The sequence below is a fragment of the Fonsecaea multimorphosa genome (genome assembly GCF_000836435.1).
Source record: "Fonsecaea multimorphosa CBS 102226 unplaced genomic scaffold supercont1.2, whole genome shotgun sequence".
NCBI classification, from domain to species: Eukaryota; Fungi; Ascomycota; class Eurotiomycetes; order Chaetothyriales; family Herpotrichiellaceae; genus Fonsecaea; species Fonsecaea multimorphosa.
The window spans coordinates 898038-922953 of NW_015971636.1; the positions used below are offsets into that span (position 1 = coordinate 898038).

The 24916-nt window shown below is 51.6% G+C and overlaps 7 protein-coding genes across 7 annotated transcripts; 3 read left to right on the top strand and 4 right to left on the bottom strand.

Moving 5' to 3' along the window:
* Positions 1-792: 792 nt before the first annotated feature.
* Z520_01258 (uncharacterized protein) lies at positions 793-2745 on the top strand (the record flags this gene model as incomplete). The annotated part of the gene is made up of 3 exons (XM_016771776.1): positions 793-1098; positions 1184-2175; positions 2247-2745. 3 exons carry the CDS (start codon positions 793-795, stop codon positions 2743-2745), a joined length of 1797 nt encoding a protein of 598 aa, XP_016636915.1.
* A 177-nt stretch (positions 2746-2922) lies between these two features.
* Z520_01259 (uncharacterized protein) lies at positions 2923-4897 on the bottom strand (the record flags this gene model as incomplete). Its single annotated transcript, XM_016771777.1, has 7 exons — positions 2923-3346; positions 3459-3638; positions 3709-3930; positions 4036-4177; positions 4241-4255; positions 4317-4510; positions 4560-4897. The coding sequence occupies 7 exons, from the start codon at positions 4895-4897 to the stop codon at positions 2923-2925; spliced, it is 1515 nt and encodes a 504-aa protein (XP_016636916.1).
* A 1635-nt stretch (positions 4898-6532) lies between these two features.
* On the bottom strand, positions 6533-8552 carry Z520_01260 (uncharacterized protein; the record flags this gene model as incomplete). Its single annotated transcript, XM_016771778.1, has 5 exons — positions 6533-7056; positions 7109-7738; positions 7790-8138; positions 8190-8443; positions 8495-8552. The coding sequence occupies 5 exons, from the start codon at positions 8550-8552 to the stop codon at positions 6533-6535; spliced, it is 1815 nt and encodes a 604-aa protein (XP_016636917.1).
* A 701-nt stretch (positions 8553-9253) lies between these two features.
* On the top strand, positions 9254-11223 carry Z520_01261 (uncharacterized protein; the record flags this gene model as incomplete). The annotated part of the gene is made up of 8 exons (XM_016771779.1): positions 9254-9359; positions 9416-9576; positions 9630-9696; positions 9758-9810; positions 9883-10354; positions 10409-10702; positions 10759-10885; positions 10941-11223. The coding sequence occupies 8 exons, from the start codon at positions 9254-9256 to the stop codon at positions 11221-11223; spliced, it is 1563 nt and encodes a 520-aa protein (XP_016636918.1).
* Positions 11224-11855: 632 nt separating this feature from the next.
* On the top strand, positions 11856-15772 carry Z520_01262 (uncharacterized protein; the record flags this gene model as incomplete). The annotated part of the gene is made up of 2 exons (XM_016771780.1): positions 11856-15460; positions 15556-15772. 2 exons carry the CDS (start codon positions 11856-11858, stop codon positions 15770-15772), a joined length of 3822 nt encoding a protein of 1273 aa, XP_016636919.1.
* A 2178-nt stretch (positions 15773-17950) lies between these two features.
* Positions 17951-19507, bottom strand: Z520_01263 (ATP-dependent RNA helicase dhh1; the record flags this gene model as incomplete). Its single annotated transcript, XM_016771781.1, has 1 exon — positions 17951-19507. The coding sequence occupies one exon, from the start codon at positions 19505-19507 to the stop codon at positions 17951-17953; it is 1557 nt and encodes a 518-aa protein (XP_016636920.1).
* A 1856-nt stretch (positions 19508-21363) lies between these two features.
* Positions 21364-24883, bottom strand: Z520_01264 (uncharacterized protein; the record flags this gene model as incomplete). Its single annotated transcript, XM_016771782.1, has 3 exons — positions 21364-21415; positions 21464-24744; positions 24797-24883. 3 exons carry the CDS (start codon positions 24881-24883, stop codon positions 21364-21366), a joined length of 3420 nt encoding a protein of 1139 aa, XP_016636921.1.
* Positions 24884-24916: the final 33 nt, after the last annotated feature.

Here is a 24916-nt window from a genome sequence, read left to right on the forward strand (position 1 = left end):
AGTTAGGTCTACCTATGTAAGCGGAGTTAGTAGACTGTTAGGCTACGGGACTTCTCCTCTAGGGGCCGCACCATTAGGAGACGATGGTCGTTCCTCACAATACTTTTGCTTTAGTTTAACTATAAGCGGGTCAGCCTCGATCAGTAGAGGATGGTACTACCCTTACTCACCTTCGGCTCACGCGCAAGTCGGCTCGCTGGATAAGTAGCCACCCTCGATGTATCGATTGGTTGGCGTGGCGGGATACGATGCCCTCGGCATTACAAATGACGAGATTTCATGGGGAAACCCCCGCGGACAATGCTACGGCGTGCCGAGCCCGCCCTACATATGTAGACCTTGTAGCCTTACGAGACGTTGTTGCGCAAAACCGATACCTCAAGAGATCCAGACTCGAGCACGATCATACATAAGTAGTCTCTGGTACTTCTCATGGAGGTGCCTTCGACTGCCGTCTCGCGCAGTGTCACGCGCCAACCTTCCGGCACCAGATCAAAGCCGAGGACACGGTCGACCCGGGCCTGTCGCAGGTGTCGTCTTCGGAAAGTAAGATGCAATGCGGGTGTTAGCGGCCCTCCCTGCTCGAATTGCTGTCTTGACCGTGCAGAGTGTATCTTTTTGGAAGGCAACTCGCTACCCAGGTAAGGGTCCGACGTCCTGCACTTCTTCTTTCGTGGTCCAACACAAGCGCCGAAGGGAGCTCCCCTCGGTGTGGGCGCGCTTGGCCTAGTGGCACAACTGGCTAATAGAATGCCCTTCAGCCATGGCAACCACCAAGAACAAGACTCTTCCATGCCGTTGGATGCAATAGGGAATCAAAAAGTCCTGCCTTTCTGGGTCCAGCCGCCCACGAGATCCGAGCCTGACCAGTTTGAACTCGATGGCCTTCTTCGATGTGACTGCTATCACGTCCCGTCGGTAGAGTCTATGAAGGAAGTTCTCGATGCTTATTCTGAATTTGTTCACCCAACCATGCCGCTTCTGGATGTCGACGAGCTTCACTCCACAATCACGGTCAGACCAACCGTCGCGGGCGTTGCAAAAGGGACGCGTGTCAGTCTTCTCCTGGTACAAGCGTTGCTTTTCGCCACTAGTCCTGTAAGTACATGGCAAAACGCAGTGCTCCCCGAACAGGTTCGCCGGACCCAAAAATGTCATGTGTCACTGACGACCTGTCTCACAGTTCCTCGCAGATTCAACGTTGCAGACACTTGGCTACGATTCTGGCGCTGCTGCTCAACGGGCCTTCTATCAACGCGCCGAGCTACTATACAGCCATAACACGGAGAAAGATCCCGTTGCAATATTACAGTCTCTGCTTCTAATGAGCTACCGTGTCCGGACACCAGACAACGAGAAAAGTGCAATATACTGGAGCAGACTGGCCGCCACACATGCACAAACGACGGACATAACAGGGATGATCAAGCGGTCGTCCGAAGGACGCTACCGAAGTCTTCTGCGGAGGCTGTGGTGGTGTTGTCTACTGAGGGAGAGCTTGGTTGGGCTCGGATCACGGCTTCCTACTATCTTATCTACCGACTCTGAGAGTCCCAGTCCACTCACGGCGGAAGACTTTCCGTCAAGTACGGACATAAATCTGCATTCTACATTTGCACCTCAAAACAGTGGCGGCGATGTTGCTTACACCGGTGGTGTTGACCGTTCACAAGGAAGAAAGGACATTTGCACGATTCAGCTGATCACTATAGAGCTTTCGAGACTCTCTGTGTGGATATCGAAATTGCTGTCCATTGATCGCTCTACAGCGGCTTTGGTGGGCCTGGTACCCTGCATCAGTGGCCAAGAAGACCAGAAGATTGACTGTTGGAGACGGCTGGTTGAAAAAACATGCGCAGCGGGCTTGAAAGAGTGGTTAAATGCACTTCCTGCAGAAGCGCGCTTCTCCACCGCTGAAGTCACAGGCAGCACGCCTTCTGCCTGTGTCACGGCAAATCGGATCATGTTGTACATGGTCTTTCAAGCAGCAGCAAGTTTTCTCTACCGTCGCCAAGCCGTCCACGCTGCCTCACTAGTAGACTCGCCCATCACTTGTTCTCCAAAGGACCCGTTGAGACATGCAGCAAGAAGACTCCGACGTGCTGCTCAGGAGATTGCCAGCGCCTCCAAGATCATGATTGGTCAAGGTCTTACCAAGTATATGCAACCACACGGGTTAGTTTTAGTCCTCCCTTGAACATACCGGGTGTTGTGGAAAAAGGCGTTACTGACATCAGGTGACAAAGGGTGTCGGTCATGCTATCATCGATATCTGTTCTTCTTGTCGACGTCAGGGACCGGTCGAAAGCCGCAAATGCCGCTGTCGCTGTAAGAACATGCCTTGATGTCTTGCAGGCTATGGCTCGAAACCATGATGGAGTCCAGCGCGTATATGAGGCCTTCGCACCCTTGATCGAACATACTTTCGCACAACTTGCACCACGGGAGCATGATGAGGACTTTGTACACGGCAACGGTAATGGCGAAGACTTGCATCATCCCTTCAGTGCAACCCCCGTCCCCGACACTCAGACGCTAGACTTCCACGACCCTTGGAATGTCGGGTGGCCATGGGATAGCTTTCAACCAGGCGAGATCCACCACCAAAATGAGGCACTGTTGGGCTTTGATATTTCAGTGGGAGGCTCCAATCCTGGACAAGGTTTCGAGAATATTCCCGATTTATGGTTTCCCGACGATGGAGCAGAAGGGAACTTGATAAGACATGACGAATTCCTATTCTGAATGATTGGTTGGTCCGAGTGACTCATGAGTTCGCCCCAATTGAGAGACAAGATTATGTGACTCTTGCTGATTGATGCTGGAGTTTTGAGTCAGGAAAGGAGCGAGAGAGCTGATAAGGTCATGGTATAGCCATATTTCAGGCAACTGTGCTTGTCTTGTTTGCTTCCGAATGTATTTCTATAACCCACGTCTGAGTGATGTTATGATCTCGATTCCACGGATGCTAGCTTTAAAGGTCTGCCCTATCTCAGCCAGAGCTTGAATGCACAAGAGAACATCCTCCTGTACTGTCCTTTCGGGTCGGCTGCTGCGCCATGGTCGCGTGTCTGGCGTTCCTGATCTCGGAGAAGGCATGTAACTGTGAGAGGCTTGGATCATGCCTGCAGTGGTGACAATGGGTATGAGTTGAATGTGAGGCGAACGTAGAGTGAATTGTCGTCGGTATAAGTTAAGAAGACAGCAGATGTCGGCGGCGGACTCGGTGCAAACTTGTCGCGCCATATTGCCTTCAAGGTAGTCGCTAGCGGTCTGAATATTGTCTGGAACCACGACGCACAGGAAGGGACGGTAGAGCAGGATTCGTGCTAGGTGATATTGCATACTGTGCCAAACAGAGGCGGAGAGTCAGTGTATGGGAGGTCGGCCGTCTGCGACCGGACGTCGCTCTGGGAGATGAAGGAAACGGGTAGGACGTCAAGTCAAGTCGCACTTACTGGAGCAGTAAGATCGCAGAAGCATGTTTAGATGTTGCAATTTCCTGATCGTGATCCATCTCTACCGTGTCGACTCTCAAGGGCTTTGGTAGCGAAGTCATCCAGTCATCGAGGACTTTGCTCATGGTATTGATGAAAATTTCAGGGGTAGTATCATCTGCATCTCGCATTCCATGCTGCCTGTAATTGGGACTATTCGTAAGCAACGACCGCAGGGTTATGGGCACAGAAGCTTATTGAGTTAGCTTACGGGGATGCTCGAATAGCTTCCATGATTCTCAGAAGCTGATACAGGTAGTGGGGAATACCCATTGCCCTGGACTGCGCTTCCAGATCTCTTAATGAATCCAGTCCCTGGCGCTGAAAATTTTCCCACAGCAGCTCGTCTGTTTTCGTCAAAATGTGCTTATTCCCACGGTCCACGGCCAGTTTGCTCAACAACGACGGTCTTCCCGTGTACATGGCCCATAACCTGAGAGCCGCGTCAGTGGAGAGATTACAAATTGCAAGCTCGAGATCTAGTCCCAGGTGGACCAGCCCTCCAAAGGCTGGCCATAATAGTTCGACTCAAACTCACATGTTGGATGAAAAGCTCGCCCGAAAGAGCTCGCTCCGAGACCGTTGGAGGGCATCCGACTGATATCCTGGGCCAGCTACGCGCTGACCACGGGACAAGTCAGGGCAGAGACCCAAGTCAATGAGAAGGTGAATATTCATTCCTGAACTCCTCATCAGCAGTTATTTTCAACTGAGCGATCGCCTAGAGTTTCAGGAATACACACCGGCATAAACCCATCCTGTGTTTACCCGTGTCAGCCAGAAAGCAATAGGGCAATACATTTCATGGACAGATCTTACCTCTGGAGTCTAGCCCACGTCCGAATTCGTAGGCTGCAAGCAGTAGCGTCGATTGGGCAGTGGCGAGGCATGGGGAGTCCATTTCCACGTCTAGGTATACCCTTGCACGTAGAGCGAAGAACTCGGCCGGCTCTTGGTGCTTGAGTGAAGCATGAGCGCCATTCTGCTGGCTGTAGCATGCACCTAGTGCTAGGCTGCTTCTGTCAGGTCTCGCTGTCTCTCGTGGAGGGGTGGAAGTTTTACATTGCATTTCGCAACGCAGGTGAATAGAGCTCGGTCGCTTCACCTGAGTTGAAAGCTGCCTTTGCTGCCATGTAGTCATGTTCGATGACCTCGTGGCTAAGTGGATTGTGCCAGGTAAAATACTGCTTGGTAAGCCACTCTTCTTGTTCTGGATCATCTGGCCATTCAAGACCGGCCTGCTGGATGGCATGGTTTCCGTCCTTGAGCACACAGCGAATGCTCGGGCGGAACATCGAGGAAGACCAATCGTGAAGCATGGCTATGTTGCTGGATGATCCAAAGTAACGCTGGCTTCCGTCCTCGGCAACAATCAATCTGCCGGGGGAATTTGCTAACATTCTAAGGGGATCGGTGTTATCAGGACATGACCTTTGTGGCAATATCGCATTGCCAGCTATCGACACGGGCGTTTCCAAGGCTGCTGATTGCCCCTGCGAACGTCTTGGGGATGACTTCGCGAAGTTCCTATCCGGTGGGACGTCTTTTGGCTGGGATTCGTTAAAGGACGAAAGGCCCTCCACTGGACTCTGCCAACTACTGGGGAAAGCCATCTCCATCCCTTCCGACGTTGTCTCGGATCTATCAGTCGAGCTGGATGCGTCATCATTATGGCCAGGTTCCACTGTATCGGCTTCAACAAGGCTCCGTGACTCGGCCAAGTTCATCCAGTAGTCGAGGAATGGGCCCGTATCCCCTCCCAAGTTGCTGGAGGGAGTTGTTCCTGTGCGTGGCCGAATCGTTGAATCATGGTCGCTCTGGCGTTCGCGGCCTTGCCAGTCTGGACGCTGTTGCGTCTGTATCACAGAAGAGGGGCCTGCAATCGCGGGAGATGGTGGGTTCTCTGGCGCAGAATGGGACGAGAGCATACGTCTTACCGCCGACGACTCTCTCCTGTGTCCGGTTGCCGATGGTCAGCGCCCTTGAGGCTAGGTTTGCGCAAGTGTAACGGCACGATTGACTCCTTTACACTCACCTCCTTCTGTCTTTGCCATACAGACAATCGGTGTCGTAGAGTCGGCAGTTGGAACAAGTCGGCCGCGCATTGTCGCACTTGAAAGGAACAGTAAGTGAATGACCTTTTCGGCCCTGGAATTCAGTACTTGCCTTGCTTTTCCGTCTCCTACATTGCATGCACGCAATAGACCTATGACGCTGCCGCCGCCCCGTAAATTCTACAGCTATACTATTGTCCATCGAGAGCCACCATCAGGCAGCCCTACAGCTGAAGCTAGGCCTTGATTCTTTATAATTCTTCTCTCAACCGTAAATTGTACAAAGCCGAGGCTGGACAAGGAAACCCTATGTGGCAAGACCGGACTAAGCCAGCCCCACGAGCATCTCGGTAACCCGATCACTAGTCGAACAGATGAAGCTGGCTGAGTCTGTAAGAGAAGGGTGGCCACGCTCAACGACCTGGGAGTGGAAGAGCTTTCTGAATAGCCTCCTCAGGGATCTTTGTGCACAAGGCACAAACGGACAAAGAACAATGCGGGGAAAAGTCCACCTATTCTGGCGTGACCTCAACCCAATGGGTATTGGGCTCCCGCTATGGAGGACCATGAATGATGTGCGGGGAACGAGGGATTCCCAGAGGCCCAGGCCCAAATTCCGGAATAGGTTCGACTCTCCTGGCTTGACCTAATTCTAAATGACGATGGTATGTTGATGATGTATGGTTTCAGGTCATGGCCTGGAGGATTACAACCACGTTAGAAAGCCAAAGTATGAAACGTTCAATTTGCTCTCTACATCAACTGCGGAACCATGGAAGCGACCAGAGTGTTTCGTACGAATGACTGGCAATGCCTACTATGCCCAAGGTTTCAAGCGACAGGCTTGGATGCCCCGAGCGACGTTGTACACAGCAACTCTGTTCTAGTCCTTGTTATAGCGTTTAGTGAATAATGTGGGAACATCCATGAACCTGGGAAAGAGTCAGCAGTCCGTTCAACAGTGATTGAATCAGAGTCGGCTTACTTTGAACGGAGATAGTCAGCGACACCCTTGCTAAAGTTGTCCAGGCGAGATGATGAACAAACTCCACGACCAAGGATTCCGTAGATGACAAAATGCACCGCGAAAATGCCTGGCATCTCTACACGCTCCAGATGGTATTCATCCTTCCAATCATCGCCGAGGATTCTGATCATCTCCTTCTTGGACAATGCGGAACGCAGCCAGTCATACTCATCCTGCTGTTGTACCCAAAAGCCAACATTCGCATTTGCGCCTTTGTCACCACTCCTGGCATAGACAACTTGTCCCATGGGGACATTCACGGTTGGGCCGAACTGTTCCAAAGGCACAGGGTCCTTCGTATCGTAGTCGAGTGAAGGAAGGAGCTCTTCAACAACAGTGACGTTGCCGGCTTCGATTATCGTTTCAGGCTTAAGAATCGTAGCAGTTTCATGGAGGGAGCTCTGCGGAATGAGCGCCGGGAAGTATGCCAGATAAGGCTTGGGAACCGCTGTACGGATGTCTAAAGGCGTATGCATACCTGTTCATGATCAGTATTCATCGAGCTCTCCGTGCAAGCAGGGCTCTCTCACCGGAGTAGTGCTGCATGCTTGTCTCAGTCCACGCCTCGAAGACTTGCCGAACAACAGCTTCATCTTCGGACTGTGCAAACACTCTGCAGACTGCAGTGCCGCTCTCCTGGCTCCTGGGATTTGCCTCTGGAACTCCTAGATGCTGGAATTGAAGCTCGTCGAATTGGTCCTCACGAATTGCCCTGCGTTTCAAGATCCACTTGATCTGCGCTTCGAGAAGTCTCCATTTGGCTTTAACCTCCTCGTGTGTCCCAGTTGCGCCGAAAATCCATTCAGCTTGATAACCCCCAATGTAGAAGAGTGCGAGTTTCGTAGTAGGGGGTGGTGGGTGGCCCTTGACACCGCTAACACGCACCCTGTTGGGTCCTTCTTGTACCATGATAATGTCTTGCAAGTCGGCCTTGACATCGCTGTTTAGGTAAATGTTGCCTTGAATTTCGTACAGGAGCTGTGCTCGAGCTGTGTCGACAGTAACAAATCCTTTGAGTTGTTCGTGCTTCGTCAAGACAAAGGTCCCGTCGTGTTCGATCTCCACAATGGGATAACCCAAGTTCACCAAATCTTCGGTTTCAAACTTGGTGAAACCACAGAAGTTACCTCCCGTTGAGTAGCAAGCACATTCGATGAGATCTGAGTTCAAGTCAGTTGTTGCTCCATTGGCTGTCCTGGAAGACCACTTACGTCCAGCAACAAAAGCCCCGGCCAGTTTGTCAAATTCATGCTCCGACCAGTTGTGCCACCATGCTGCCAAACCGACCGCAGGGCTCGCATCAGCGACACGACCAGTAATTACAATGTCAGCTCCTGCTCGTAAAGCAGCAGTGATACCCCGGGCGCCCAGGTATGCATGTGCCGAAATAATCTCTTTTTGGGTATCGAGGAAAGAGTGGGTTGCTTTGTTAAGCTTGACTCTTGCCCGATTTGAGTCCAGGTGTGAATAAGTCGAGGTGCTGAAAATCTCACCCAGCCGAGAAAGCACATTATCTCCTTGGACATACGAGACCTTGAGACTGTAATTATTTTCATCCACCTAGAGGTCAGGCCATGAGCGCTCGAATGGTTCGCGGGCTGAACAGCATACCTTGGATTGCACGAGTTCGGCGAGTCCCTTCGGGTTTATGGCGCCACCATTCACGACGATCTTCAATCTTTTTTCATTGGCAACTTGTATGGTCTGCAGGAGTCCGTCCTCGCAGGTACGCTCCCAGCCCGGGTGTTGCGATGATTTATGGGCGAGGGCATTCGATGCCAGGTTGAACTCCGCAAGGTAATCGCCCGTGATTGCATCGACGTCTCCAGTTGTAGCCTGCTCTAACATCTTATACCCAGGGTCGGCTTGTCGCTGTGAGTGTCTTTCTTCGACTGTTCAGGACAACAAATACTTACGATTTGCTCCACTGCAATTCGCTATGCAAATTGCGCGTTTATGACCTATTGATCCCATCCTGGAAAGTGCTATCTGTTCTGACTGAATGTACTGCGGATGCGTCAAGAGAGAATACCTTCACTAGACAATATCCTGGAAGGTGCTCTGATTTATCTTTACTAATTACATAGCTGTCTCTGACTACCGGGACGCGTTCCTCAGTACAATGTATTCCAGCCTACTCATCCGAGGGGTATCCAAGGGACCCCTCATGGCTTCTCTCAACCTCCAAAGAGTCCCTCGGAATGATCCAACACTGGTACGAACTATATCCGGAAGGCATGCGGGTCGCCTTAACCGTAAGAGGAATTCCGCGGATATGCGGGATGGATCCGAACCAGCAAAAGCCTCCTTGGAGCTGAATTGCACCAAAGGGCGCTAAACGTCGGAAAGCCTTGCCTAGGGGGGTTGAGTGGATTTACGACCAGAAACTCGCCTGCGGCCAACACAATTTCAAAGAACATGGGACGGCATGGTCATAAGCCATACAGTAAAGATCCACCTAGTCTCGAGGCCACAGTCAAATTCACATGATGGAGACCCTCGGCTGGAACACCAGGAAGCGGGTATTCCGTTTCGTGTGGAGAAATCCGGGGAAATTGCTTGTTGCCCTAGACTCCTCGGTGTCTAAAGAAATGAATACAACAGCTTTATTAGCTACCTTGTCGCATCCTCCGTGAACTCATCGCTATCGCTTTACAGAGAAGATGTCTTCCACCATGAAGCGCCAGCCGGTCACCGTCTACAATGTCGCCATTCTTTTCTTCGTCTCCCTGGGGTCCATGTCCTTTGGATGGGCAGCGTCCATCATCTCGACAACGTTGGGTATGCACCTTTATAAAGCCTTCCGCGGCGATACTGTGAATTGACGTCCTCGACAGCTCAGCCGTCGTTCCTGGCATACTTTCAACTTGACACGCGTCCCGACGGAACCGATCTGATTTCAACGATGAATGGCCTGTTCCAGGCTGGAGCAGTAATTGGCTCTTTGGCCGTGTCGCCGGTCGCTGATCGATGGGGTCGAAAGGCCGCTCTTGCTTCTGTAAGGCAAGACCTGTGTTGTCTAAGCTCAGCGAAGACTAACACGTCTCATAGTCCGCAATCATCATCATCATCTCCGGCGCATGTCTCGCAGGCAGCACAAGCGTTGCCATGTTTATCGGTATGATCCCGAAGCTAGTGGCGATGTGGGCAAAGCAGGCCATGCTGACCGAAATTGAAAGTCTTCCGCTTCTTCTCGGGCTTAGGGTCGTATATGATTCTTACAGCCACCACAGTACGTTCGGTCTATCCCTTTGGGCCCGTCCTTTTCGGGTCCTGAATCCTTGATACTTACATTTGTCGATAGATATGGATGAGCGAAGTCGTTCCCCCAGCATATCGTGGCGCACTCATGGACATAAGTGCGTTTGGTTTTGAGCTCGGCTACACGTCGTCCACCTGGGTTGGATTTGGGTTTTACTTCTGGAAAAGCAAGAGCGGAGACGAATGGAGGCCTCCTCTTGCACTGCAATGCTTGTGGCCACTCATACTTCTGCTTGGGCTACCCTGGGTACCCGAAAGCCCGAGGTATTTGATCCTGAAAGATCGCGTTGAGGAGGCACAGAAAGTCCTTGAGCGCCTTCATCACCGGCCCGGTGATCCTGACTTGTCGTTTGCACGCACCGAGCTCTACCAGATTCGAAAACAAATTGCCATCGACAGAACGCTACCAAGTTCTTGGATTGATATGTTCCGCAAACCTTCATACCGGAAACGCACGCTCTTCGCGCTGGGAACTATTGGCATTGTCCAATGTTCAGGGGTCCTGGTGATCAACAGTAGGTCCCGCAGTCGAATATTTGATGAGTTACTTTGGTCTGACCTGTTGACAGATTATGGGCCGTCATTGTATTCGGCGTTGGGGTTCTCCACCGCTCAGCAGCTCCTCTACCAGTGTGGGTGGATCACCATGTCTCTCGGGTTGGCGACAATGGCCATGCCGCTGATCGACATGTTTCCACGGCCAAGATATTTCAGTTTCGGCATCGCATTTTGCATGGCTTGCCTGATTGTGGAGGCTGCGATCATTTCCAACTTTGGTACGACTTTGACAAACCATGCCGCTCTTCGAGCCGGGGTTGCCATGTTTTTCGTGTATCAGATAGGGTACTGCGTCTTTCTCGACAGTAAGCCAGACTTCTCATCTATGATTGCTTCGTCTGCTGACAGAATCGTCAACCAGGTATATCGTTCACCTACGTGACCGAGCTCTTCCCCACCCATCTACGGGCAAAAGGTGCGAGCATGGGAATTGCCATGCTCGCCTTGATGAATATCATCTGGCTTCAAGCTGCTCCCACCGCGTTCGAGTAAGTTCTCCGTCATCATTGCTGGAGTGTGTCTCAATCTAATGGACTTTGTTAGGAATATTGGCTGGAAGTTCTATCTCTGCTTCATCATCCCATGCAGCCTGGGGGGATTGCTGATACTCTTCAAATGGCCTGATACTAGGGGCCTGCCACTGGAGGAAGTGGCGGCTCTTTTCGGCGACGCCGACGAGGTAGCTGTATATCAACGAGAGATTGAGTTCGACGGTGGCACGCATACAGTGATCGACCACCACAACGAGAAGGGCGCAATCGGAGTTGCAGTAGAACAGGAAGATGTAGGCCGCCGCGAAGAAACTTCTAGTGGAGCTGCGATCTAGTCAGATGGAGAGAAATCGCTTACTCTATAAGAATAACTATAGTATAGCGATACCAGGCAGCTACAGGTATAGATTATTCCTTGATAGTATACCTTGACTAGGACTAAGTATAAGGAGAGGGAAGTTTCTTCTGCGAAGAGCGCACGGTAGTTAAGTAAAGGCTAGGGTCACGTGCTAGCCTCGCTTGGCGGTTCGTGACAATAATTAAGAGGTGAGCGGTGTTTATGTAAAAGCGGCGTAGGCTGGGTGAGTGTCGAGGTGCCAAGAGACTTTCTTGGGGCTCAGCCTTGTGGCCTAGCCTTGTGGCCTGGCCGTGAACTGCAAGACGCGTGCAAACGCGATAGAAACCTCAATCCTTCGTCCGACTTCCAGCAAGTAGGGCCTATCTACGAAATACTAGGCACTTCAACGGTCTGTCCCAACTGGGGGCTGTACCTACCGAAAAGCGAAGAGCAGAAATCGAAGGAGTTCTGTCCTAAAAGCTCCACCAGCATCCACGTTTCGCACCCCAGATCCTTTTCTCTCGAAACTGCGACCCAACAGTTGGGTGTCGCGCGACCGATTCATTATTTGCAGGAAGAGGTGACTTTGGATCCGACACAAGAGAGGGTGCTACATAACCGCATGGTGCAATGAATGAAACTCCGCGACTGCGGTCGGCTTTTCCTACCACTCCACGAACAGACCCTCGACGCCAAACCTTCAACAACAATGGACGCCCGGCTCTGGGCTCACCCCCTTCTCCCTTTCCTCCGAGACCATCACCGATAACCCGACCTGTGAGAGCTCCTCCTGAGACGGCGGGAGCCTCCACGCCACTGATACCGACAGAGATCGTTGATGTTCCGTCCCAAAGATTCTACGTTTTTGCGTTTTATGTTGCCTTGACCGCCTGGAGGCTGTACAACTCCTACAATGTGGAAAATGATCTGGATTCGACATGGCTTTTTCTCAAATGGGTGGGGATCGATGCTGCCTTCTTCGTGGCGCTACCGGCGTTTAAGATACCCTGGCTGGAGTTCTCATTTCCCACCACGTTCACACTATGGTTGCTGCATGCCATTGCAAATGCTTTCTTAATGTACAAGATTCCGATCCCGCTCCTGACATGGTTAGGGGCGCTGGTTAAGGTGGCCTATGATCGGGAACTTTCGATCTCAGAACACCGAGTCAAACCGGCCGACATTCTACACAACTCCTCGATCATCTTGGGGAAACAGATTATTCATATCCTTCCAGAGGGTTCTGCCATTCTTAATCCCGAGAAGAAGGCGTTTTGCATTGATGCCTCTCGGCCTTCGGTCGAAATACCCATTCAGATCAACCAGACGACGCCTATTTCTATTGAGCTTCAACGGTATGACCTTGACACAGACGAGGTCGAGACGATCATCATCAGCAGCAAACAAGCTAGGCAATTGAAAAAACATGCAGACAGCGGCCACCACAAGTCTGACACAAATACGCCGCGGACTCTGCATTACCCGGTGTCGAAGGCAGGTCTGTACCAGTTACATCGCGTTATTGACACCACAAAGCTGGAAGTGCGGAAACGGAGCTTCGACACGGCAGTTGTGCAGTGCCCGTTGGCGAGCATCTCGACACGGTCCGAGGACAGATGCACGGGAGAGCTGAGCAACGTCGCTTTGCAGGTCACAGGCGTCCCACCATTCAAAGTCAAATACAGCAAGACTGTCAATCACAAGCAGTTCAGTTCCATTGTCCAGAACGTGCAGCCCCAACTGGATTTCGACACGGTCCCTGGCGATGAGACTTCAAGTGTCGTCCTCGATCCAAGGCGGCCACATATGGGATGGACGAAGTCCACAACTGAATCATTCGAGATCAACGAATCTCTGCACCAGAATGGAAGTCATTCTTACACCATTGAAGAAGTGGAAGATGGCCTGGGGAACAAGGTGGTCTACGATGCGAGCAAACCAAAGGACCTTCATGCTCCGCGGGTTCAGAGTTTGACTGTGCACAACAGACCTCGAGTTACATTGGGAGGCCTTAACTCAGATCGCGTTCTTCGAGTCCGCGAAGGCAGTGCGGTTCATCTTCCTGTTCGAATTCAACACGTGGACACGTTGCATTCGTCAGACTGGCCGCTGATTGTGAAATACAGCTTCGTCTCAGATGACGAGGGGGAAAATGTCCAGTCCGAAGACTATGTGCACAAGATGATGGACAGTCACTACATGCCTATAATCGGGGAGCCTGGGAAATATAGCCTCGATTCTGTCGAAAGCCAGCATTGTCATGGGGAGGTTGTTGAGCCTTCGTCATGCCTACTCGTGAACCCTCCTAAACCCGGTCTCAGTATGGAGTCCGAGGACGTTTTCGATAAATGCGCCGGTAATCCAATTGGCATGTATGTCAACTTCGACTTTACAGGCACGCCGCCTTTCAAAGTGAGATATACGATGAGCCACCGGGGTACAGCTCATCCGAAAGTGCAAGAATTCTCCGGTATGCGCGGTCAGATGGAATTCCGTGAAAGAGCAGCTGGCTCTTACGTCTACACAATCCATGAGATCGAAGATCAAGTCTACGGCAGTGTGTCACTGAAAGACCAAAATCTTGTCCTCCAGCAGGACATCAAGCCGCCGGCGTCGGCCATATTTTTGGGAGACAATCGTCCTGTCAAGGCGTGTCTCGGCTCGCCCGTGTCAGTACCAGTCAGACTTGCAGGTCAAGGACCATGGGATCTAGATTACGAACTGGTACATGCCGGCAAAAGAAAGAAGCACCACATCCACTCCGAGGAGGAGCTATGCACGATTGAGCTTCCCCCGTTGGCCGAAGGAGGGGCCTATTCTGTCGTATTGACAGGAGTCCAAGACAAATCTCGATGTCGCACGACGTTGCAAGAGGAACGGAAGATAGAGGTCAGACAAGAGCAACCGCGAGCTGCATTCGGCGACATCGACGGCAAACGATCGATCTCAGCGCTAGACGGCAAGCCAGTCAAGCTACCTTTGCGACTGAAAGGCTTCGCGCCATGGGCGGTCAGGCTGCAGAATCTGGACGACGGGTCTGATTCATTTGAGAAGATATTCAAGGACGCAAACGCCGAAATCTCGGTCGACCTGCCAGGTACTTATGAGATCGTCTCTGTTCATGACAGTTGCCCAGGCGTGGTTGATTCGAAAGCGAACAAATTTCAAGTGAGCTGGCTACCCCGACCGACCTTATCAATCAGAGATCCAGCCATCGGGAAAGAAGGATTGAAGGGCTTCCGCAAACCTGCAGTTTGTCAAGGCGACGAATCTATTCTGGCCCTTGGGCTCACTGGCAGCCCACCGTTTCACCTTAAATACCAACAGAGATTCGAGCCGGTCAAAGGGCCTGCTGCAATCAGCAACAAACCCGTTACCTTTGCCGGTAGCAGCGCGCAGATCAATCTTGATACCAGCAAAGCCGGAGAATATTCCTATGCCTTTAGCGAACTTGGCGATGCGCGCTACTCTTCCGACAAGAAGGGATTCAGTCCGATTGTTCTTTCCCAGCAAGTCTATCCTCTACCGTCAGCCAAGTTCAGCCAAGCCGGGAAGACTTATGGCTATTGCAAACACGATCCGACCTTCACAAACAGCGCCGAGGCCGAGACTGAAAACATACCGATCACCTTCACGGGCACGCCCCCTTTCAGCGTTGAAATTGCCATTATTCACCATGGCGTATCAAACCGCCCTGAGATCGTCCGTCAGAAGGACATCCCCACACGCAGCTACTCATGGCCACTTTCGCGAGCCACCCTCGACCTAGGCACACATACAGTCTCTATTCGCTCTGTGAAGGACGCTCTCGGCTGCGAATCAATCCTCGACTCGGACCCGTCCGCCGTGCGCATCCATGTCTCATCGCCTCCGGCCATCATCCCGCTCGAGTCCCAGGAACACTACTGTGTAGGCGAGCACGTCTCTTTCTCCCTGAGCGGCCAAGCCCCCTTCGACGTCTTCTACAACTTCCAGAACCGGGAACGAAAAGCGCGTGTCTCCGGTAATGAGTTCAGACGACTCGCTGAGTCACCGGGAGAATTTTTTATCACGGGTGTCAGTGATTCAGCAATGGGCAATAACAAATGCCGAGCAAGGAAGGATATCAGAAAAGTCATCCATCCGTATCCGACGGTGGAGATTGGTAAAGGAAAGACGGTGATTAGCGATATTCATGAAGGAGGGGAGGTGGACATACTGTTTACGTTCACAGGGACACCACCTTTCGAGTTCACGTAAGTATCTCCTGTTCCCTCTCTCCCAAACACTGTGCCCAAGCCTACGGGCATTCTGGAAGAGATATACTGACTTTTCGATGATGCGAATCCAGATATACCCGCACCGAAAATCTCAGAAAAGGCACGGGCAAACAACCACGCGTTCTCGAAACGCGCCACGACACGTCGGATGAATTTAGCAAGATGATCCGCGCCAGCGACGAGGGTATCTATGAAGTCGTGAGCATCAAGGATCGATTCTGCTCATACACAAAACCCAGTCACAAGGCTGCCGGCAGTGGCGGCGGTCAGAAGTTGTTGACCTACTGAAAACGCCACTGCTACGAGCCACCCGTCTAACGTCGCTCTTTCCTTTTAACCTCGACTGTTCTCGGGGAAGCATGAAACCGTCTTCGAAGAAGCTGTGTTTGGGTCGTTGAATGGCAGTTAGTCGAGAAGGCAGTCACTACGGTTTTCACACTGGATGTACAAAACGCGCATTGACACCAGACAAGGGGCGCCACGGCCGACTTTGCTGTCCTGCGGGGTTTTTTTAATACCTCTGCGGGTCAATCGATACCGGGTGTCGGGCCTCCAGGCAAGATCTCTCACATATCTTATGATATGTTGAGTCGGGCCGGGTTTTGCCCCATGTCCTTGAAGGCCCTTGGATCGTTACTTCCAATCCTCATTCTATCCTCCGACCCCACCCCTACCCAACCTACGTTGCGAGATTTCTGAGCGAGAGCGAGGGGCGAGAGCAAAGGGCGGCGAGAATCGAGGCGTTTCTGCGCACACACCACATGTACCACCAACGATTACAGACTAATTTCAAGCATGGCCAGGGCAGGCAGGGGATGGTAAAACACGGGGATTTTCTTTACTAGCTCGATCGATTGGGAGGCACCACGGCGGCTGGATTATTAGCTTTACTGTCAGGCAATTACCTAGTTACTTTAGTTGGTTCATTGGGTTCATTGGGTCGGAATCGCGAGAGCTTTGGGACGTTGTTCAATCAGCATGACCGGTCGGGGATAGGGTCTGTTTGGTATACCACATCGTCAGGGCTGTTGAAGAGGGCAGCGCAGGGCAGGGGAGAACTAGTAAAATCAAGCAAGATCGGAAGAAGATATCTTTTTTTTTTCCGGAGGAAAGAGGGCAATTTTCTCATTGAGCGCGCGATACGACCAAGTGTGAGATTGAGGTGCACCGGGAGAAGACCTAGTTAGGTGAACACACAAAAGCCTTGAATGTCACCTCATCTGGTCCGCTCTGTGCTGAGCTGCCCTGACGAACTTGTCTAGCCGTTTCAATTCCCCCAGTAACCAGAACTGCCACAGTTCTTTCATTGCAGGCAGGATGACTTCATTCAGCCTCTTTTGGCCGGTCATCTGTTCACTGTGGGATCCATTCGCAATCCTTGTCGGTCTGGTTCTGTTGCGTTGGTGTATCTTTGCCCGTGACAAATTATACAACAAACATTCGGGATGTTCGGGCTATCGGCTTTCCTCCTATTTTTTTTGTCTTTTTCTTGATTTTTGTGCGTGTGAGAGTGGTTCTCAGATCTGCTTGCATCTGTCAAGCGGTGGCTTTCCCGTTTCTAGCACAAGGGAAGCATAGTGCAGAATGTCCGCTGTCGGATTGAAGTGGGTTCGATGGCAGATAATTGTTTGTTTGTTAAAGAACATTGATGGCAGGTCCCAGCGATGAGCCGCACTGAGTGACATGAACTTGTCAGGGAGAGGTAAGAGCGGAAGGATAACAATGGGAGTAGTGCTTTGGTGCGTGAGTAGTGATGCATGGGATCAGGGACGGGATGTCGATATTCTTGAGTAGGTCGTGGTGTGTCCTGGATTTAAGTGTCGTTTCTGCGGGAGTAAAGAACAGTATGTCCAGCTGTTCGCTGAGTGCGGTGTTGATTGAATATGCGCCAGGCGTATTGATGATTAGGTCATTCTGTAAGACTGGTGTCGAGACTGTTGTCGAAGTGGATAGAGTTAAACAGGATGAGTATCGAGTATCGAGTTTCATGACAGTGATAGGAGGAGTCGTCGTGTGGCTGGTATGTCCGAGATCTGAAGGAGAGAAATGCAAATAGCCAAGCAACGCCATGCAGATCTACAATCCGTGTAGGAACCTGCACTGACCTGCACCGAAACTTTTGCGCCAGTCGTCTCCATGACTCCAAATAGAACGTGGCTCTTTCAAGACATGCAATGTCATAAGCCATAAAATCCCGAGGCTTGCTCGGCAGAAGAGCCGTTAGCCTTCCATCCGTCCGTGGCAATCCATCCAGAAAACACCCATCCCAAGAAAGAGGTAGAAACTGTACCAACACTGTTGTACAGATCTGATAGCAAGGAAAACCACATGAGCCAGCCATAACTGAAAACTCCCAGCTTGCGCATGTCGCATGTCATAGACCTTCGTGCCATGGAAATGAAGAAAACGCCGAAAAAAAGGAAATTGGGAGGGAAACCGCAGCTAGATCACAGTCCAAATCTCAAACTAGTGAGCGATTTGACCCAGAGGTGCTGCTGCTGGCTGCTGAGGATGACCGCCGCGGCCTCGAGCACCTTGACCTCGGCCTCGCCCACGGTATCCCCCACGTCCTTGGTTGTTGTATTGTTGGCCATATCCATTCGACTGATTCTGTGGTCTTCGAACCTGCTGGTATTGACCGTTGGTGTTGGTAGCATTGTTGTTTGCGCTGGTGTTTGCGGTGGCATTTGCATTGGACGCGTTCGACCTCGCAGTCTGCGCTGGAGGAGGCATGGCGCGTGGAATCAATTCAGGGTTGTCATATACATACAGACTCTTGTCGATTGATGGGGGAATGGGTTGGATCTCTGTGCCCAGCTCTTGTTCGATCTTGTACAGATTGAAACGATCATCCCAATTGATCAAGTTGATAGCGAGACCACGGTGACCGAATCGCCCAGAACGCCCAATGCGATGAAGGTAGGTTTCGGCATTTTTGGGGAAATCGAAGTTGATGACCACATTGACAGCTTGAATATCAATACCACGAGTGAGGAGATCCGAACACACCAGATTTCGACAGACACCGGCACGGAAGTCATGGAAGACCTTGTTGCGGTTCTGCTGCAACATCTTGGCGTGAGAGTAGAAGCACGAATACCCCAGTTCTGTAATTTTCTTTGCAAGAAGCTCGACCCGGTTTGTAGAATTGCAGAAGATGATGGACTGGTTGATTTGTAGCTTTGAGAATAATGTGTTGAGACAGTGGACTTTCTGCTTCTCCTCGACAAAAGCGTAGTATTGCGTTATACCACGCAAAGTCAGTTCGTCCATGAGGTTGATTTCGTAGGGATTTCGCATGTGTTTGTCTTTGAACGACTTGACTATCATTGGAAAGGTGGCGCTGAAGAGCATGACCTGTCGGTCTTTCGGGTGGAAGGAAAGGAGCTGCTCAATGACGACTGTGAACTCCGGGGAGAGCAGCTTGTCGGCTTCATCCATGACAAATATAGGGCATTCGGACAAGTCTGCAACACCTTTGCTTGCGAGGTCGAGGATTCTCCCGGGGGTACCGACAATGATGTGTACTGTTTCGCCTAATCTGATGATATCGTCTTTGAGTCCGGTACCACCTGTGGTAACCATGACGTTGATGCCCAAGTGCTTTCCCAGGGTCTTGCAGACCTGAGATGTTTGTAAAGCCAGTTCTCGAGTGGGGACAAGGATCAGCGCTTGGGTCTTTGGGTTTTTGGGGTTGATTCGTTCCAGGGTAGGAATGACAAAGGCTGCCGTCTTGCCGGTTCCATTCTTTGCTCGGGCCAGAATGTCTCGACCGGTAAGAGCAACAGGTATAGTTTCTTCTTGGATCGGGGAGGGTTTCTCGAATCCGGCTTCGAATATGCCCATCATCAGTTCACGCTTGATGTAGAAATCTTCAAAATCCAGGCCCTTTGTAGCGGTCACATCTTCAGTCTGGTGCCTGGTATCTTTTGCTGGGAGGTTGAGGGAGTCTTTCCAATTCGACTCGTCTGCGCCATCGTTCAAAGAGGCTTTGTTGAGCTGTGCTGCTAAAGCGTCTGTCATTTTGGGAGAGGTTTGGAAGATCAGGTGTTGGAGGGGGCAATGAGATGTTGTTTTTGCTAGCAGCAGATCGGTATGTCGACAACAAAGTGGCTTAAGTCAGGGAGATTCTTTAGTGCCTGGAGAGGAGGCTTGAGAGAGGATAGAGAACAGATCGAGGGCAGAGGCAGGATTGTCTGTCGCGGGGTGTCACTTGATTGTGGTGGGTTGGAATCTGTCGCTCTTTGCGTGCAATTGACTTCAACCTGTGTCGAGAGGGTAGTAAGGTTCTTTGAAAGAATCAGAGGTCGTCTAGTAGCGGCTTTGCCCCGTGCAAGTAGAGTATTCGAGGTGTTCAATGAGTTCTGGTGCTCGAGTCGAGTGAACAAGTGGGAGGGCAAGTTCTTTGTGCCTTGTCCGCGACTGCACAGCGCAGCCCAGCGCCAAGACCAAGGCATAAACCAAATCTTGCCGTTTTAGGCAACATGCTTTGTTCCAATGACTTCGATTCCGATTCTACCATTCATGGATGCCATTCAGCCCCCATTCACATGCGCCACGGCTAAGGCACAATACTTGCTATATCCATGAACCAAAGCGTCAACAATGAGGACTCCTCAGACTGAATGACACAACATAGTTGTCCCAGCCCACCGATCGGCAGCAAAACCGAACCGTGGATCCCATTTTCCAGCCCAAGTGCACCGGACTCCATGCTGATCGCGGAGGCAATCCTCCAGAACTCCACCACCGTCGCTCTCAGTTACATAGACAAGTGCAACTTGATGGACAGGCTCCTGGTCCCCTCGGACCCTTGCAAGAACAACTGGTCAACGTAAGCTGTTTGATACACGCTAGAAATCAACTTCACTGCGCACCTTCCTCTCACACACGGCAAGACACACCCACAGTTCCTTGTCTTTGCAGTGTTCACCGCAGGACCTTGGTCATAGTCCAAGACCCCAAGATTGCTGTCCTCTGGAAGAAGAAAAGTCACCATGCGGGACAGATTTGGATCCCACGTCGGATGAAGGTGACGCAACGTTGGCAGTGACCGCGACAGATGCGTCTTTCTCGAGCTCTTGCTGTCGTGAGGCATGTCCATACTCGCAGAAGGATGAATTACCGACCAAAGATTCGAGGGTTGAAAGGGTGTTGAATCCAAAGTCCTGCGTGTATAATGTTGCTCTGCCTAAGGATGTATCGTCATGTGGAAGAGAAGAAAGGTGCGAGGCCTTGTGCAGCCGGCCAGATAGTCGCTGGACGTTTGCTGAGGCTCACCGAGTGATGGCTTCCCCAACAGACGGGACAGCGGCCACGAGAACAAGACGGCAGTCACACAACTCCCCATCGAAATTTTGACACGAGACACCACGGTCTTGTCTGTGCAGCTTGAATGGATAACCACCTTCAGGCACATGCTATCCAGAATCACGACGTTGCCATGTTGCCCGAGAATCGGAGGAAGCCGAGTCGATAACATTCGGTGAAGAGTCGAAGGTTACACAGAGTCAGGTGAGTCCAGGAGGTCTCGGACATGAGCCAAAACCCATGATGTGACCCGCATAATGGCCCTTGCGTATTAACAGCGCATCATATTGAAGCAGTCCAAAGAGCAGCCGTGGCTCATAGCGCATGGCAGTCAGCCGATTCGAGCATGTGTAAACATTGAGGGTTCGATAGCAGCACAAGTCAGCACAACCTTTCGTGTTTGTCACACGTCAACCTCAACTTGTTGTAATCTCAATGTGAACAAAATGCAATTTTGCGTCCGGCTCGACTCAGTCACGTCCAGTGCCGCAGTGGCTCAACCCGACCAGATGAGCATCTCGGCACTTCTCTGTACTCATATTCACAACGACCCTGACAAGATTCAGCGATCATGCTGGAGCAAGTACCAGCCTGGTTTGGCCCCTTTCTGGGGGAGCAACCCTACAGACGTTAGCATCTATGCACAAGGTGCAACGCCTCCTAACTTACTCAATAGCGCAGACATCTGGAGCTCTTTTGATGTCAGATTTGGTGCCTGGGCTGATAAGAATGAATTGCCCGCCACTGCTGTGCCTGGCTCCATCGATCAACAAGTTGACACTGGTGGTCCTGTTGACCGCATCCATGAAAACGTCGAATTCGTCGAGACATCGAATCGGGACACCCATCGCATCCCAAATCGAGAGCAACAGACAGATCTGGGAAAATGACTTCTCTCCACCAGACAGAGTCTTCGCGCTCCGCCCGGTTCCGTCACGTCTCGTAATATCGGGCTCGACGGCGATGTCCATCTCCTTCTTTCTGTGATCGATGTGGAGCCTTCCACGGAAGCCCCTCTCGCTGAGCTTGTGAATAAACCCTGCCCTTGATCTAGCTGTAATATGACCTCTGAATAGCACCCATCGCCTTCTTCGCTCTGCCAGGGACCTTGTCAGTTGCGCTTGCAGAGATTCCAACGAACTCATTTCGCTCTCAGCCGCCTTGTATGCCTTGGAACATTTCGATGCCTCGGCGGCTATGTCGTTCCGATCACCGACCTGGGCTTGATACTTGCGATAATCTGCCGATAGCTTCTCATGTTTCTTGTTCAGGGTTTCATATGTTTCGCCTTCGGGAAGGTTGACCCGCTCGCATACCTGCCGTGCTTGGTCTTGGAAGCTCGCAATCTTTTCATCCATTTCCTGCATCTTCCGTTCCAGCGCGCCACGGTCGGCTCGTGCGTCTTCGATCATAGCAATAGCCCTATTTTTCTCATGCAGCTCATGCGCACGTTTCTTGCTGGCCTTCTGAGCGGCTGACTGGGCCTTATCGGCGATAGCTTCAGCCTCTTTGATGCGCTCGTCCAATTCGTTGCACTTTAGAGTCGCCTCGCGAAGTCTCTTAGTTTGCTCGTCAAGGGCAATGACCGAGTCTTGAAAAGAGCTCTCGTGAATGGCCTTTTGCTCCTCAGCCTCGCTTAAGGACTGGCGCAAGGCTTCAAGCTTTCCACCTTCAACGCTGTCGTCCTTGATGGCCTCCTTCAACCGTTCGACATTGTCTTCCGCTTGCTGTGCTGCGATTTCAAGTTCTCTCTTTCTGGCGCCATGCCGCTTGAGGGCCTGTTTTGCTTTGATATGCCGATCCTGGGCACTGCGGTGTTCGTGCTCTGCACGTAGACGCTGGGCTTTGCAGTCAGCAAGTACATCTTGTTGCCGTTTGATTGCTTCGTCAATATCCGTCCTCATCCTTGGATTACCGATAAATTCGTGTACCGGGTCTTGCGCTGCCCGGCCGTTTCGATAAGACAAGACAGCGCCTTTCACCTTGCTGCCTGGGCTGAAGCAATAGCACCGTTTAACATTGCGCAGAGGCGACGCCTCTGAATAGAGTGCTTTCGACGCTTCGGTCATATCTGGAATGAGGATGCTCTGCTCAATCTGGTTGGAGATCACGAGCTGTTTCCTGACGGCCTCGTTGTCGATTTCCAACACACTCAAGACAGTGTCGAATCGGGAATCCGGAAGATGTGGCCCGATGTTTAGTGGGAGGCTGTTTGCAATGAAGATAGGCAGAACACACTGAGTCCGTCGCATGATGCTGCTCAATAGATTTTCGTCCCGCTTGCTGCTCACTATGAATCCCGAAAGTGCGCTGCCGAAGGACTTCTCCAAGATTGAAGACCAATCCGGTTTCAACAACTTAACATGCTTCCCTAGAGGTCCCACAGGAGCGTCCTGAAACCCTTTTTCCTGGCGCAAGGCTCGTAAAAGTTCATGCATTTTGGGGTGAAAAGCGACGTCTTGAGAGTTGCGGTTCTCTACCAGGCGCTTGAGGTTGTTGTCCAAGTCGGTAACTCTCCGTTCCTCGTTCTTCTTCGCTTCTCCAGTTTCGCTCTCGAGCCTTTGCATTCTCTCAATTTCCTCAACGAGTGTTTGTCTTTGGTCCAGGTGATCCTGCAACTCCCCTTCCGCTCTTCTAACTGCTTCTTTAGCCTCGTCGAGTTCGTTGATGCGGCGAGCAGCTCCTCCCCCATCGAGCTCGGCCAGCCTTTGCACCTCTTGTTCGATAGCTACCTTCTGCTGTGTGATGGTTCTGTCAGCACTGACCAAGGCGTCGCGGATCTGTCGTTGCTCGGCCGCCACTCCCGAATAGTCCTTCTTCAGATCCTGCTGTTGCGCCTGCAGCTCGTTCTTCTCGTCTTTGAGGCGTTGAATAGCTGTATTTGCTGTGTTATACCTCTCCGTTGCGGCAGCTGCAACTGCATCGGCTTCCTGGTAGGCGGCGTCGAGCTCTTCAGCCTTGGCTTCTGCGGCCGCAATCTTGGCATCCGCCTCCCGAAGCTCTTTGACATACTCATCTCGAATGTCCTCCTGAATCGCGACTTGGGCCCATGTCAGCTGTCGGCGATAGTCTCGCAGCCTGTCACGCATAGCCTCATATCGATCGGATAGTGCAAGCTTGTTCGCCGCGCTGTCGGCTTTCCCTTTGAGGACTTTCAGATCTGGGGCTCTGGCGGCGATCTTTGCACTGATATTGTCGAGCTGCTCTTCGATGAGTCGGTAGTCCTGATCAAGCTGTTCAAGTTGAACGCCCTTCATAAAGAACTTGTACTTTTCCACAGGACTCGAGCTGGCAATGAACTGACGCGCCTGGTCTTGCGACAGGACCGCCATGGGGTTTTCGATTTGCAACATCATATGATCGCAAATTTCTTCAAGGTCAGACTTTCGTGTAGAGATGATGCGGCCTTTTTCCGACTTCAGCTTGAACCCAGTGCTACCAGTGCGCGAGATATGGCGTTCCACTTGAATTGTCTTCCCATACACCTCGGGCATGTATGCATTTTCACCTTGGTTTTTTAGCCTGCAGATGATGGTAGCGTGGTCTGTTCCTTCCTTGATGAAATTTTGGAGGCGGGCACCTCGATTCGTTGCTGAAGCCTTCCCTCCTAGACACAGGACGATGGCTGTCAGGATCGCACTCTTTCCGCTACCATTTTTGCCGCAGATGAAGTTGATCAGTGGGCCAAGCTCGTAACTCATGTCCTCGTGACACATGAAGTTCTTGAGCTGGACTCCCTCCAGAATCCCGTACTCCGCGGGCTCATTGTCCACGCCTTCTCTGCTTCTGGCCTCGATGGCCTGGGTGGCTAAGAGCAAAGCCTCGTCGTCTTCTTCGTCGCCATCGGAACTGATCTCGGAAGGAGGAGTGCTGGCGTCTTCGGAATCGGCTCGATCGCTCGAAGTATCACGGGGCACCGAAGACTCGTCGCTCGTCCGCCTTCTCTTGTTCTAGCTTCTTGTTAGCATTGGCAAGCGTTATAACCCAACGGAAGTACCCTACAGAGGAGCGGCGGGGTGGCGATGGCTCTTGACCAGTTTCGCTGTCATCGTCGTCATCGTGAATGGCCGGGCGTTTGTGGGACGCCATTACAGCGCATTCATTTAGGCGAGACTGCTCGTT